The sequence below is a fragment of the Leguminivora glycinivorella genome, chromosome Z, assembly GCF_023078275.1.
Source record: "Leguminivora glycinivorella isolate SPB_JAAS2020 chromosome Z, LegGlyc_1.1, whole genome shotgun sequence".
Taxonomy (NCBI): Eukaryota; Metazoa; Arthropoda; class Insecta; order Lepidoptera; family Tortricidae; genus Leguminivora; species Leguminivora glycinivorella.
The window spans coordinates 22,442,051-22,457,147 of NC_062998.1; the positions used below are offsets into that span (position 1 = coordinate 22,442,051).

The 15,097-nt window shown below is 38.5% G+C and overlaps 1 protein-coding gene across 2 annotated transcripts; it reads right to left on the minus strand.

Moving 5' to 3' along the window:
* Window positions 1-520: 520 nt before the first annotated feature.
* Window positions 521-14,589, minus strand: LOC125240941 (protein regulator of cytokinesis 1-like). 2 transcript variants are annotated; one of them, XM_048149145.1, is made up of 15 exons: window positions 14,503-14,589; window positions 14,148-14,347; window positions 13,326-13,446; window positions 12,711-12,940; window positions 11,772-11,920; window positions 11,155-11,322; window positions 10,565-10,737; window positions 9,551-9,698; window positions 8,583-8,711; window positions 8,078-8,220; window positions 7,309-7,416; window positions 5,314-5,458; window positions 3,064-3,183; window positions 2,210-2,476; window positions 521-559 (listed from the first exon to the last, which is right to left on the minus strand). In XM_048149145.1, the coding sequence occupies exons 1-14, from the start codon at window positions 14,535-14,537 to the stop codon at window positions 2,225-2,227; spliced, it is 2,121 nt and encodes a 706-aa protein (XP_048005102.1). In that variant the 5' UTR covers window positions 14,538-14,589; the 3' UTR covers window positions 521-559; window positions 2,210-2,224. The 2 variants fall into 2 exon arrangements, with proteins under 2 accessions (XP_048005102.1, XP_048005101.1); XM_048149144.1 differs by having other exon boundaries at window positions 521-2,476.
* Between the last annotated feature and the right edge of the window lie 508 nt (window positions 14,590-15,097).

Consider the following 15,097-nt stretch of genomic DNA (forward strand, 5'->3'; position numbering starts at 1 on the left):
CATAAACAAATTAAACTTCTCATAATTAAACGCGCAAAATTACATTAATATTAAATTATATTACATACATACATACATACAATCACGCCTGTATCCCATAAAGGGGTAGGCAGAGCACATGAAACTACTTAAGTTTCAGGGCCACTCTTGGCAAATAAGGGGTTAAAAGAAAACCAAACTGTGGCATTGCAGTGACAGGTTGCCAGCCTCTCGCCTACGCCACAATTTAACCCATATCCCATAGTCGCCTTCTACGACACCCACGGGAAGAAAGGGGGTGGTGAAATTCTTAACCCGTCACCACACAGGAGTAAATTATATTAATTTAAAATTATTAAGAGATTCAAATATTTACATCAAACAGTAGTCAGAGGGTATAAGGTATAAAATTATCACCAGTCTACAACATTTTATCGCTATAATAATATACAAGGCATTAACATAACTATGATGTGCACACGCCATTTCCATAGTTAAATTCAGTACAAAATTAGGTTATAAGTGTAGTCTCACTGCCATCTTTTTCAATAAATACACTGCTACTTCGTAAGTGTTTTATCTAAAGCCAGGTTTAGACGAGCAAGTTCTTGCTGCAATAAATTGAGCAATAACTTGCGTTTTTGTTTACACTACATGCAATTTTTGTAGCACAAGTTACATCTGCAAGCTGACAAGCAAGTTCTTGCTGGAAGATTTTGCAGGACTGTTTATATTAGCAATAACTTGTGGCAACTTTTGTTGCATCAAATCGTTGGTCTGTTTAGACTACCTGCAATTTTTCTGTCGCAAGTCTCTTTTAGAAGTTATTAGCAAGATCTTCCTGGCAAGTTCTTGCATACGTGTTTAAATGGGACAAGTGTGTTGGCGATTATACCACAAGTATTTACAAATTAAAAATGCCCGCTCATAGTAAAATGCGTGCATCTGCGATTCTGCGGCGATTTTAATAGTAGTGGGGAAGAAAACACGGAAGAATCGGAAGGGGGTAAAAGATTGGATTTTAAGACGAGATGTTATAGGATGCCACAGTTTCGTTTTCTTTTAACCCCTTATTTGCCAAGAGTGGCCCTGAAGCTTTAGTAGTTTCATGTGCTCTGCCTACCCCTTTATGGGATACAGGCGTGATTGTATGTATGTTATAGGAATACAACGCAATTTATTAATCGAACTACGAAAAGAAGAACCTTCACGGTATAAAAAAATTGTAAAAATGAGCGAAGAAAACCTTAATTTTTTGCTTGAAACTGTTAAAACCAAGTATTGAAAAACAAAATACCAACATACAAACAATAACACGTCCCTAAACAGTTTTATTAAACTATTTATGGGTAACAATAAATGTTTTAACATAATCAATAAATTTAATTAAATAAGTACCTACCCATATGAAGTGAATTACGTAGTTAAGTAGTTAATAAAGTAGCTTCAAAACTTGACAATTCAATTAAAATGCATATGAACCCTCATTGTAAGTTACCATGGAGTTTTCAGTCGCAGAATGTGTATGTTGCCCATTAGTATTTTTTTTATTCCAATTTGCTTGTGTACACTTCATTTGACCCTTGACCGCTTTTACGTTGTTCCTTTTTCTTTAATTCTTGATCAAATTGCGTTTTCAAATTTGAAAAACTTTTTGTTAATTTCAATATCCGTAGTATTGAATTCTACGGCTAGATTAGCCAAAGCTGTTGTTTTTCCTAATTTTGTTTCGATAATTTTTACACTTTGTGTCCCATAATTCTCCATGTTGTGTGATACCAATAGTGCGATATCAATTTGATGACTTTGTCACGGGTCTAAAGTGTCTAAACTTTTCTATCCGACATGCCAGCAAGAAAACTTTATTCCGTCGACAAAATAAACACAGAAGTTATTGCAGGGATATCTAAAATGTGTTTACACGTTGTACTTGCGGCAAGTGTTGCAAGTTGTAAAACTTGCAAGAAGTCAACTTGCGGCGACTGTTTACACATGGACATTACATTGCAAAAGTATTGTTCTGCAAGTTTTATTGCTCGTCTAAACGTGCAAGTTGATCAAAGTACGATAATTGCAGAAGTTACTTGCCGAGTCTATTTTTTGATGTTTACACGCAGAGCTTGCAGCAAGCTAGCGGAAGTTGAAAAAATACAGAAGTTAGCTGTTTACACGACGCAAGTCACTCGTGGAAGTCAACTTCTGCAAATTTAATTGCTCGTCTAAACCTGGCTTAAAGGATGGTATATTAAACAAAAGGCGATTGTAACAAGACCTGTTTGTGTTTTGGATCGTAGTCTTTAGTCTTAGGTGTTAGATGTACGGCGTGCTGTCTATTTTCCTTGCCGGTTTTCGGGGTCATGGCCGCCGATTTGGTTGGGCTTTTTTTTTGATAGGGGGAGTTGTGCTCCTCGATGGCGTCGCACACGATCATGGGGATGCTGTCCGGGGGCTTCGAGACCCCGGAGCTACGGCTTATTTTCTTCTCGTCGATGCCTTCCTAAAAAAAGAAATAAAATTTAAAATATTCCGGTTCAATCGATTATAATATACGCCACACTAATGATATGATTTCATAGAAACCGGTGTTCATGAAAGTTGGACCGAATGGAACGAAGGAATTAATGGAAATACAGTTAATGTAATAAACCTAATTTTGTTATTTATTTTATACGTCAGATTCACTCATTCCATTAGTGCCAGATTTCTTGAAGTGACCTATAATAAAGGTCATTTCCATGATTATTTACATATTGGCTGGTAGAACGAAGATTATATTTCATATGATAATTAAAATAATATCCCATGAAGCCTGCCCGCAAAATTTAGAGCTCCCGAATTTAACACCTTTGAATGAGAAGTAACCACTTAATAAATTGACCCATTAGCAAAATGAATGTTTGGCCATTTTTTCATGATTCTTATTTGATATGTTACCTTGAAATAATAAATTGACCCATTAGCAAAATGAATGTTTGGCCATTTTTTCATGATTCTTATTTGATATGTTACCTTGAAATAATAAATTGACCCATTAGCAAAATGAATGTTTGGCCATTTTTTCATGATTCTTATTTGATATGTTACCTTGAAATCAGTGTATGTAGTGAGCTGTGTGGTCTCCATGAGCGGGTTCTTGGTGGCCTCTGAAGACGCCGCGGTGCGGCCGGCGGAGCGGTGGCCGGCGCTGCGCCGCGCGCCGACGGACTGTGCGAGACAACCCCGTTAGATATTATACTTCACAGTTCACAACCCGACACCGGGGGGGTGAGTTCAGGAGGTGCGAAAGACCATGCGTGATGCGAAATAGTGATAGAAATGGCTTATCTGGGAGCCCGTACCTAATTGTATAGAGGCCGTACACGTTGTGGCCTGAATCGAGATCAACTTATCACACCATGGCAAGTGCTGCCCTTTACTATGCACATATGCTTTCTTGTGTGTAGGATAGAAATCTACAGGTACTGACGTTTTCTAAGAAAAATGTGTCATCTAAAATCGAAAAGTTAGACATGTCTTTAGTAAGTAAAAGCTATTGTTCCGATACCTTTCAAAATAAAAACGGAGGCAGTAATAGTAACTACATACTACTGACTACAATCCTTACTTTTATAGTCGACGTCAAATATCCATACTAATATTATAAATAGGAAAGTGTGTGTGTCTGTTTGTCTGTCCGTCTTTCACGGCAAAATTGAGTAACGTCATAAATAATGCATAATGTGCAAACACTCAAAAAAGGCATGCACTTGACGCATCGCAAAACACATCAATTATATTTTCAGTAAATAACACAATTAGTGGTTAATTTGTAAAACGTCAAGGCCACACCAACACACACCAGGAATTTTTGTTTAGTTATTGTAATAATCTGTTAGATACAGGTTGGAAAACGTAAAAGGCGTTATTAAAACATGCGCGAGTTAACGGGCGAAGCATAAATTTTGCAGGCAGGTTACACACGTAACTTATGCGGAATGAAATCTGGACAAAATTCAATGTCTTATAAAATTAATATAACATAGTTTATTTTTGATATCTTTCGTGATTTGTGAGGCTTCTAACAGAACTTGTGATACTTTATGTCCATCGGTGTCGACAAAACCAATGTTAGCATTTTTTAAGGTCCAAATTTATCTTTCATGTGATAACTTTTTAAAGAAGCTTCGTATGCTTGACATTTTTCACATTCTTGTCCGTAGGATCATTAGTGTTCTCAAAATAATAGTTTTCTTGTCGTGAAATTCCATTTACTCGACATATTATTAGTCATTCATAAACCCAGAAATGCAAAAACAGCTGTTTTTTACATTTTTTGACTTAACGGCGTAGCAGCATTTTCAAAGTTGTTTATTTTATTTTTGAAGACTATAGGCCTAACTTTTTTTAATGTGTATCGATACTCATGTCTTCAAGATAATTTTTATCACTTTCGCTGCCCCATTCGAATGCTGTCTCGAGCTCTCTGTGAGATTTTGTGCCTTAGGGGGCCGACATTTCTTTTAATCAAATCTCTCCCAGAAAACTTGCCAATGCTGTAATGTTTTCTTGGACCACGCTTTGTTGCGGTAGTTTTTTGTAAAGAAAAAGGACGCAAAAATATTATAAAATGACTGTTAGCTTCTAACCCTTACTACAAAATTTTCCTCGGGCTTTGCATTCTGTCACAGAAAATTGGTATGTAGAAATTACAAACGGTTTCGCTAGGTCGTCCTTCTCGATTGACCATCATTTCGAGAAAAGGAATCCAATACTCATGAAACTTACCAGTTTAAATGACAGATATGTAAACTTTAATCTGGCATTTATACATTATTTTAGTTTATTTATTTACTTACTCTGTACAATATCAAAACTTTGTCCAGATTTCATTCCGCATACGTTATTACGTTAATGTCAACAATAGATCTACATTGACGGCATGGTTGACAAAATACTTAAATTATTATTGTATTTTTAAACAAATGAATCGTGACTGGTTTTTGCATCATAAAACATGAACAGTGTCAATAGTAGGTAGTCAATGTAGGCCTATGTTAAACCAACACCATTATTAAAACACAAACTGTAGAAGTGTAATCGTAGTTTTTTCATAAATGCGATGTCTTCTGACAAAAGGTGCCAGATTGCAGTCAGACCAAGATAAATAAAACTGATAGGACAGAATTGCAGTAATTGTCATAGTTTGATAGAAGCTTGACGTTATTACAATATCTCTCATGCAATATCTGTATCAAAATCTTTGTCAAATTGGTCTAACTCTAACGAGACTCTATTGCTTTTGTTAGAATACGTCACAAATAAAATGTTCAATCTTAAAGCAGGATTTTCACATACCGATCGCTTATGCTTGAGGATGCTGCCGTTCGCTTTGGGCATCTTCGGGGCGTCCGCTCTGTAGTCCAGCTTCCTCTTTACGGTGGCGCCGTGGTTCTCCGCCTTCGCAACGATGGCTTTCGTGGCTAGTCGGCCGCTGACTCGCCTGTAATAATACAACCAAGGGTAAATGTAGCCACATGAAAAAAAAAACAGACGAATTGAGAACCCCTTCCCTTGAGATTTAGGCGGCGGTTAAAAAATACTGATAACTTATTGGTTCTCTAACCGCGAAAGACAACTGTCACGTGCGGCTACAGCTTAATATAAACAAACGTGCATTGCGACAAGGCTCAACGCGAGGCTGCGACGCGAAACACATGATACTCGTAGCCACGACGTTTAAAGAAGATCAGCGTATGTTGAAGGGTAGTTTGGTAGTCAAAATCTTAGACAACCAAGGGCGCAGAGAAGTCTTAATTGTCATAAGCTATTAAATACAATTAGGCTGTCTCATTCATTTTAGTTGGTCAGATGTGATGTCTCTAAAGCACTCGGCGTTAGTCTAATTAATATGATATAAACATTTTGATGGCAGTTCATCGGAAATCATTATGGCGTATTTCATACGCACATTCTAGTGAAGCTAATAAAACGGATTCATTAGCAATCTAATAGACAGTTACTATTTTGATGCCAATAAAAATGAAATAGGTATTTAGCAACTACTAACAGTATTACTCATTCCTTTTACGGTATTACAAAAGCAATGAAACTACTGACATAACTACTAGTTTAGTGTAAGAGCGTTTTCACATTATCTGATCCAATATTGGATGTAGGACCGATATCTTATAAATTAAAGACGCCATCTTTGTTTTTTGCCTTTAACATCCTTCTTACATCCGATATCGGATCGGATAATGTAAAAACGCTCTAAGACTTGCCTCGCGTAGCTTCGAGAGTGCGTTTATTGGCCGTTAGCGAACTGAAATTGGCAACAAGGAATGAGAAATACTACAAAACAATATACAAAATTATTCACTTTACTATGGAGGCATTTGGGGTTTTGGAGCATATTAATGAATATATGTGCCCGCGGTCGGCAAAACGTCCCACTTCATCGTTTGGTCTAAAATTCAAAATTTCGTTCTTATGGTAAGTTTTGCCGATCTCAGCCACAAATAAAAGACGCGCGATTACCCTACAGGTATTCTTGTAGGGTGCGTATCGATCGATATAACTTTTTTTGATATAATTATTGTATTATATAACAACAAATAATATACTAACAAATTGTATAATTCTTATTTAATATAATGATCATTTTTTCTAATAACATTATTATAACATACTTTAGAGTATAATGCTTATTTCCGATAATAAATAAATTGTATAACACAAATTCTTTCTAAAGCACAGTTAGAATAAAAAACAATTGTACAATAAATTAGATCCAACGCGCTGCTACCAGAAAAATAGGTTAGGTTAAGTTAGAACTGTGACCCTCAAACATATGTACTGCTATCAGAAAAGTAGGTTAGGTTAGGTTAGAACTGTGATCCCTTCAAAAAAGAATAAAATTAATTCATGAAATGTTTTATACTGTTTGCTGGTTATATTATACTAGTCGTATATCAATAGAGTGTTATACGAAATAATGATTATACAAAATAAAAGTATATATTTTGTGGTTATACCAAATGTTAATTATGTCAAACGAGTGATTATATCCTTTAAATATATACGAAATGTTGTTATATCAAATGTTATTATACCAATCATTACACACCCATTCTTGTACAGATAAGCTCTACATAATTAAGTGTTACATACAACCATGTAATATCGTTAATGTTATAACTGTCTATGTGACTTCTGTAAGCAACCTCTCTGATAAGCGTAGCTAACAAATGTTTGCCCAAGTGTGTAGGTACATATGTACAATACCTATTTATTCCACTAATAAAATTCACATTGACCGGAAATATAAGACAAATAAAACTTGTACGTTACCTTTTAACAGTAGAAATGGCGGACCTCTTCAACGCAGACAGGTTGTGTGTGAGCGCCGACACAGCTTTGGTGGCGCTGCCCGTGATGAGTTGGCGCTTCGACGGCGGCCTACGGGGTGAGAGAACTGTTTGTAGTCAGATGGTCTATTCGGTTCTATTATACGATATTTAGGTCTAATGAGGATTTGACAAATAATTATATTATTTTTCGTAAAACAGTAACAGATTACTGGAGCATAAAATATGAATTAATATGTTTAGAATAGGTAAGTCGTAACGTAAGTCATGTAAATATTGTACGACTATTTATGGGCAGTCTAGATATTCATTTGCGCTCTCAATATGAGGATTAGTTATTGGATTAGAGACAACGTTAGTATTGAAACTTTCAAGTTCAAACGACGCATTCGTTATATCAAATTGGCCACTACCGCAGTCTGGAGGTAATGGGACCTAGACAAGTACAGTGTGGGTAGAAACGGGTCACCCGAATTCTTCTTTCCACCAGTACGGTATATGTCCCTCATCGCCCGTGGTACGAGGGAGTTCAGCGCTTAAATATGTCGAGCCTTAGGGCCCAGCCACGACATTGGTCTAAGCGCGACAGCGGTGAGCGGCAGCCATACGTGCGAATGAAAAGTCCTATCGCTGTGTCTCGCTCCAATGTATGGCCGCCGCTCACCGCTGTCGCGCTTAGACCAATGTCGTGGCTGAGCCGTTTGTTTTCTCAGAGAAACTTAGTAATATTTGAATGGTGGTGTTCCAGTTACCTGTTCTTCTCAGCGGTAAGGGCGAGCTGCGCAGCGGTGCGGTTGCGTTTGCCGCGCGGGGACGTCGCGAGCGAGCGGAACAGCGCGTTGCTGTTGGTGGGCGTTAGTGCCTGTTTGCGTGCTGACAGTTTGTTGTGGCGCTCCTGTAGATTATAACAAATTTTCTTATTAAGAATCCATTATTACAAAGTTATGTTCACGAGTTTTTGTTAACGCATCCCATATTCTACTTTGACAACTTTCCTAATGTATAGGTCCTAGATCCGACATCGGAACGGATAATGTGAAAACGCACTAAGGCAACGTTTTGTTCATCTGAGCTGCCTGCCACAACTGATAATGAATAAAGAACCTCCTAAAGATCCATGTTCGAATTTATAACTTTTGTTTTATTAAAAATTAAAATCTTCGATTAAACTTCTCTTGCAAGTACGCAAAAACTTACAAGGTAAGTACCATTCAAGGTAAATATGATTGATATTATTCAAATATTTATGTTACTTACAGCTTTTCTCGACTCCTTTTCGTCCTCGATGAGCTGTAGAAGAGGTACACCGTCCACGGTGAATATGCTGCCAGTCCTTGCCTCGTACTCTGTTACTGTTTCACGAATTTGGGCCTCAATTTTCGGGAGCTGAAATGAAAAATATAGGTCATCGACATTTAATTTTAAAGACTTGTGAGCTGTGCACCTATGAAGACTCGCTCTTTCTAATGTTGGATAACCATTTGCCAAAAAAACGTGGGAATGGAACAGAAACTGCATGATTGGCGAGTTAAACTTAACTTAAACTGGCGAGTATGTATGAGAAATCTTATGAACGTAGAAGAAACGAAAGTGGAATGTCAGGCCCCGTGCCACCACCGCAACGCCACCGAAAGTCCGCAGAAATGTAGTCTGGCTCTGTCGCGCCAATACGCAAGAGCGATAGAGATAGATAGTACGAAAGATATATATCGTGAGCGTTTGTGCATTCTGCTACGCACATTGGATTGTAGCAAGTGGAAATCCGTGGTATCTGCCGAACCCTTCGGAAAACTGGCGTGACTGTGGGATAGGCGATTACTTACTAAGGAAAATTATTGAGAATGACTAGACTTTAAAAATAAATATTATAGGACATTCTTACACAAATTGACTAAGCCCACTAGCTGACGCGGATTATCCAGCGCGTGTGACGGATTTCACATATTGGCGGAACCCGTGAGGGTGATGATAGATAGATATAACCTTTATTTGAATGTAGGTGCATACGCGGCGGTCGTCCGCGCCAGCTATCGGAGGCCCTAAGCTCTATAGAGTATAAGGATGTACGGCCCAGCCACGTCATTGGTCTAAGCGCGACAGCGGTGAGCGGCAACCATATGTGCGAATGAAAAGTCCCATCGCTGTGTCTCGCTTCAATGTATGGCCGCCGCTCGCCGCTGTCGCGCTTAGACCAATGTCGTGGCTGAGCCGGTATTGTTACTTACATTCTGTTCAATAGCTTTTCTCTCCTTTTCCTCCCTCAGCAGATTCCCCCCTCGGTTGTGGTAGCGGCCGGGATCGGAGGCGCGCGCGTCCAGCTCGGCTTGCTTCAACCAGAGGTTCTTGCGAGTCACCACCAGCTCGAAAATGTGCCTATTCACAAAATAGATTATGAATGGTTTGAACTAGAAAACCAAAGGCATTTTACAGAAATTATATCCACCTGCCATAACCGGCATAGACTTTATGATCATACTGAACTACTTCTATTATGGATATCTGCCGAAGTTGCGCAGTGCCGAAGTTGTGCGAAGTATAATTTGGGTGTTTTATTGGCTTATAATAAATAAATAAATAAATATTGGGGACACCTTACACAGATCAACTTAGCCCCAAACTAAGCAAAGCTTGTACTATGGGTGCTAAGCGACGATATACAATACTTAAATAGATAAATATATACTTATATACATAGAAAACATCCATGACTCAGGAACAAATATCTGTGCTCATCACACAAATAAATGCCCTTACCGGGATTTGAACCCAGGACCGCGGCTTAGCAGGCAGGGTCACTACCGACTGAGCCAGACCGGTCGTCGTAATTTGAGTGAGAGGTGATTTTTATGCGGCAGCCTGTTTGTAACTGCATTGGTAGGGACGAAAATAAATTTACCGAAGTATGACGGCAATGGGGCGGGCTGCGTCAGTGAGTTGAATCATGGATACATTAAAATTATAAATACCTTCATACTGTTTAAGTGAACTTTTCTTCCTGCGGGTGTACAGTCAACCAATTGGAACCCTAGGCCACTGTATAACTATGTCATAGTGACCTTATAAATCAGATTGTAAGTAATATCTTACTGCTTGTCATTTTGACATGGTTGTAGAGTGGCCTAGGGTTGCATTTGGTTGACTGTACAGTGAGCAAAACTATTTACTTTGCGTTTCTACATACAACATGATGTTCTCCCAAATTAAATTCTCCGTCTTAACACAGTAATAGTAATACTTACTTGTGTTCATTGTAGTATTTAGTAATTTTATCCAGATACATCTCATGCAGTGTGAGGTTGTCTTCAGTGAAGATGTCATGTAAGTAGTGGACGAACTCTTCTCGCTGCCGACTCGAGTACATGATGTTATCCCACATTAGCTTGATCTTTGTACGCATGTTGGCTACAAACACCTGTGTAAGAAATTTGTATGAATAAATTGCCTGAGAGTTATGTTTTCTCTTGATTACACTCGAAATTTTAGAATATTGCAGCTTTTCGTATCCAGTAAAAATATGGTTTTCATTTTGATAGTGGGTGAGTGAGGAAAGCTACCAGATTCCGTGCTGCTAGCTGCACTCTTCTTTTCTGTTCGGGGCTATGTAAGGCTTCGCAGCACCAGTATCACTGCAACAATTCCTGATCTATTGTGATCAACTGACCCGCTTCCAAAATACACCCCGCTTATTTTCGAGCCACATAAGATTTTAAGGAGGTCAACTTCTGTTTACCTATATTAATTTTTTCTTTTTTTCGAAGTTGTTTATAGGTTCATAAAATGGTGAAATCTACAAAATAAAACTCGACCCATATGACATCATTGGACATACCTGAATCTTCTGCCTCTTGATCTGCTCGCATCGTTTGATCTCCTCCTTGATGGCAGCTTCGGTGGCAGGATGGCAGCCGGGGTGCGCTTGCAGGAAGTTGTCTCTGTATATCTGGTCCTCGTCCAGGCACTCCCATAGTTTGGACAGACGCTCGCGTAGCTCTAATACCTACAGGATTGTAAGAAAATAAATAAGTCCTCCACAAATAGCCTTCCTTGAAATCTATAATAAACAAAACTTTCTGATAGTCCCTTTGCTACTTTTGCTAGCTCAACTTTTTATGTAATAAATAATTAAAAATCTAGTGACCGAGTCTGAGAGGATATCTCATAATGTTTTTTGTGTGCTATGCAAATCTATGTAAGATAAGGTAATAAGATAAGATGGGTGAAGATTGAAGGAGTTTTATTTAGGGGTAAGAGAGAAAGCCGCCCTTAGTACTTTGTTATTTGAATGATTTTCCATCTTACCCCTCATTAAAAGCCCTACAATCTTCTCCAACCTTACTTTACTGCTACTACAGATATACACTGCATAGAATTAGTTGCAAGGGAGTCAAATATCTCTGCAGCTGGAGTCATCAGCAAGTTTCTTAAAAACTCCAAATAAGTACTTACCCGGTTGTTGGTCTGGTCGTACTTTTCCTGCAAGTCCTGCCGCAGTTTGGCCAGGCGGTCCATGTTCAGATCTGTCACCTTGAAGTCCACAGACGGGGAGCTGACCACCACATGCTCGAACTTGCTCTGTGGTCTGATTTGGAGTTTCTCTGTAAATATGTATAATAAAATGTAAAATTAAGATGTCTCAAAAATCCGGCTATTCATCCATGATATTTAGTAATCCAAGTTTTATTCACTCACATTGGATTAACTAAAACTAACTAAAGAATATTCAGAAGGAAGTATTGTTTAAAAACTGTCTTACAATGTCTGGTCTTGGTCAGATAATATACATCCCTGGCTGCCCAAGACCAGAGGAAATCGAGAAAAAAGATTCAAGGCCTACCCCTCAGCAGAGGGTAACAGGATTTAAAGATTTTGGTTTAACAAATGTCAGTCAAAAGTAATACCTCTGCCACACTGTGCTCCTCGCGCTGCTCCTCGTGCTGCCGCGATGTTGCCCTCTTCAGCCACACACTGCCCTATTCGCGCGATTATCACACTAGGTTGTTGCCGGCCCTTTGAATCGCGCCAAAAAACCGACAAAATAGGGAGCGGTGGGCATGACGAGGAGCATGACGAGCGGCATGATGAGTAGCGCGGCCGCACTATGCCTCTGCCTACTTCCCACGCCGCTCGAGTGTGTGGCAGAGGTATAAAGCTCAAACATTGACATCAAAAGCCTGTCAAAGCAAGGTAACGCCGTGTCTTGCGTGGGCGACGGTCGCGCGACCGTCGCCGTCGCGTCTCATACTTCCATATCGATGAGGTTTGATTTCGTATGCGTCGCATCGCCGTCGCGCGACCATCGCGCGACCGTTGCCCACGCAAGCCACGGCGTAAGTAGGTAATTATATTTGGACTACAATACTCATTAAATGTAATAAAAAATCATACCCATGATATCCTTAATTTCAATCTGCGTGTGTAGGAATATCTCAGCTCGCTTGTCTCTCTCTGACTGCAGCACTTCAAGATGGTTCCTCAACTTGTCCAACTCGTCTTGGGGCGGAAGCGGGATGTCTTGCAGCTCATGGAAGGTGACTCCGAGTTTCTCGGTGAGATCGTGCTGCCATTCCAGCAGCCGGTTGATTTCTGTGCGCCTCTGCTCCATTTGTTCTCTGTATCTGTGATAACATTTTAGTTAGTATGGTCTGTCAAGTAGCCATCTATGAGTATTGTCATTTCAAGTTACTCCAAAAAGTGCAAGTTTTAAATTAGTTCCAAATCAGTACAAAATTGGATAAAAAAAATTGTTTTTCTCTACCTTTGTATTTAATTTATATGGCTATTTCAAACATAGCTCCAATCCAGAAAACAAACTTTGAGAACAGAGGACATCTGCACTTTCAAGTTTAAATCATCATTGGCCTTAACATCTATTGCAGACGATTTAAGGCCCGTGTAATATTTGAGAAGCACCTTTTCTAATGACTCTTAGACTGATGCGAGACCAACATAGTCTACCACAAGACTGACAAGAAAAGTTAGCTGACTTTCATGTTTACTTACCCTGTAATCTGGTCTTCCAACTCTTTCTTATACTCAAACAGCATCATGTCCTCTTTGTACTCTAAAATACTGATGTCTACAGACAGGTACTGGCTCAACTTCTTGGTCTCTTCTTTTAATTCTATGAAACATAAATAATTAACATTATATATTTTATTGTCTTCGATTACCGTGATAGTTACTCATGAAATAAAACTATGGAAACGGATTATATCACGTATAATAAATAAATAAATTCAAATAATTATTGTAAATTCATTTTACATGCTATAATCCGTTTCCATAGTTTTATTTCATTATATATTTTGTTGACCTGTGTGGTGACGGGTTAAGAATTTCACCACCCCTTTCTTCCTGTGGGTGTCGTAGAAGGTGACTATGGAATATGGGTTAAATTGTGGCGTAGGCGAGAGGCTGGCAACCTGTCACTGCAATGTCACAGTTTCGTTTTCTTTCAACCCCTTATTTGCCAAGAGTGGCACTGAAGCTTTAGTAGTTTCATGTGTTCTGCCTACCCCTTTATGGGATACAGGCGTGATTGTATGTATGTATGTATATTTTGTTTAGTCTCATCAAACTTGAAACTCAGCGCATCAAACTTGATAGCTTCAGGAAAACTTTATAAAGGTGCCTACAGACCACCAGACAATACCTACACACCTAACTGAAAGACTGATATCATCCAAGAAACTGTTGAGCATATTCACTTGTTGTATAATCTTCCAAAACATGGAATTGGTGCACATAGATGCTTAACTTACTAGCTGCTCATACAAATTTAATCGTAAAACCACGAAGGTTTAAAACTACAATGATATGTACCTTCAACTTGCTGTTGCATGGTCTTAAGTTGCTGTTTAGTTTCATCCAACACATCACTGTGAAGGTCCTTCTCAATCTGCACCAGCTTGTATATGTTGTTGACCTTCACGTCGTACTCCACACCGACGTGGGACCAGTTTAGCCATAACTGCTGCATCAGGTGACGGATGTTCTGGGATACTTCCTCTGTGACGCCATCGCTGGATAAAAGTTTTAGATGACAAACTGTGTTTGGGCGGGGTTAGAGAAAATAACAAAGTAGCTAATAGGTGCACTGTGACAAGTTATATTAATAAGTTATGTTGTTTTAATAGCGTAACATGTTGCTTTATGTAATTTGCAGAAAAATACTTACAATAATCTGTATACGTCGTCCGTTAATGCACTCATTCTGAAGATTTATATCAATAATAAAACTATCATCCGTCGTCACATACAACACAACACAAATTTTATGGATTACAGCAAATAAAATGGTATATATTTATTTTACTACAATTATTGTCTGATGTCTTTTTAAATTAACACGCACAAAATAATACACAGATTTACCAAAGCGCGAATGAAATGACGAAGCGATTATTTGAAATACAAACGTTATGGCCCCTGTACACACATGGCCAACAGCTCCACCAACCCTTTGTGAAAGCCCTTGGCCAAGATTAGAGCCGCTGTTTACACATTGGCGAACCAATCACTTGGCATTGGCTCTTCATGAAAGATGGACGTGGAATGGAAAAATCTAGGAAATTCTAGATCATAGACATTGACAGAAAAATTTGATTAAAAAATAATAACCCCGTAGTAAAATTAAATTATTTGAAATATTAACAATTTTTTTAATATTATGATAAGAACATTTATCTTTTTTAGGAAATACATTAAACATTTGCAAGGTTATTTTATTTCCTAAAATCTACACTATTATTGACATAGATAAACTTATTATT

What these genes read in the sequence shown, in the direction of transcription:
- LOC125240941 (XM_048149145.1), bottom strand. Translation starts at nt 14,537, where the DNA reads ATGAGTGCATTAACGGACGACGTATACAGATTATT. An exon ending in TCAAGAGGCAGAAGATTCAG is followed by an intron (nt 10,738 to 11,154) that starts GTATGTCCAATG and finishes TTTCTTACACAG; the next exon opens with GTGTTTGTAGCCAACATGCG. An exon ending in GAAAAGCTATTGAACAGAAT is followed by an intron (nt 8,712 to 9,550) that starts GTAAGTAACAAT and finishes TTTTCATTTCAG; the next exon opens with CTCCCGAAAATTGAGGCCCA.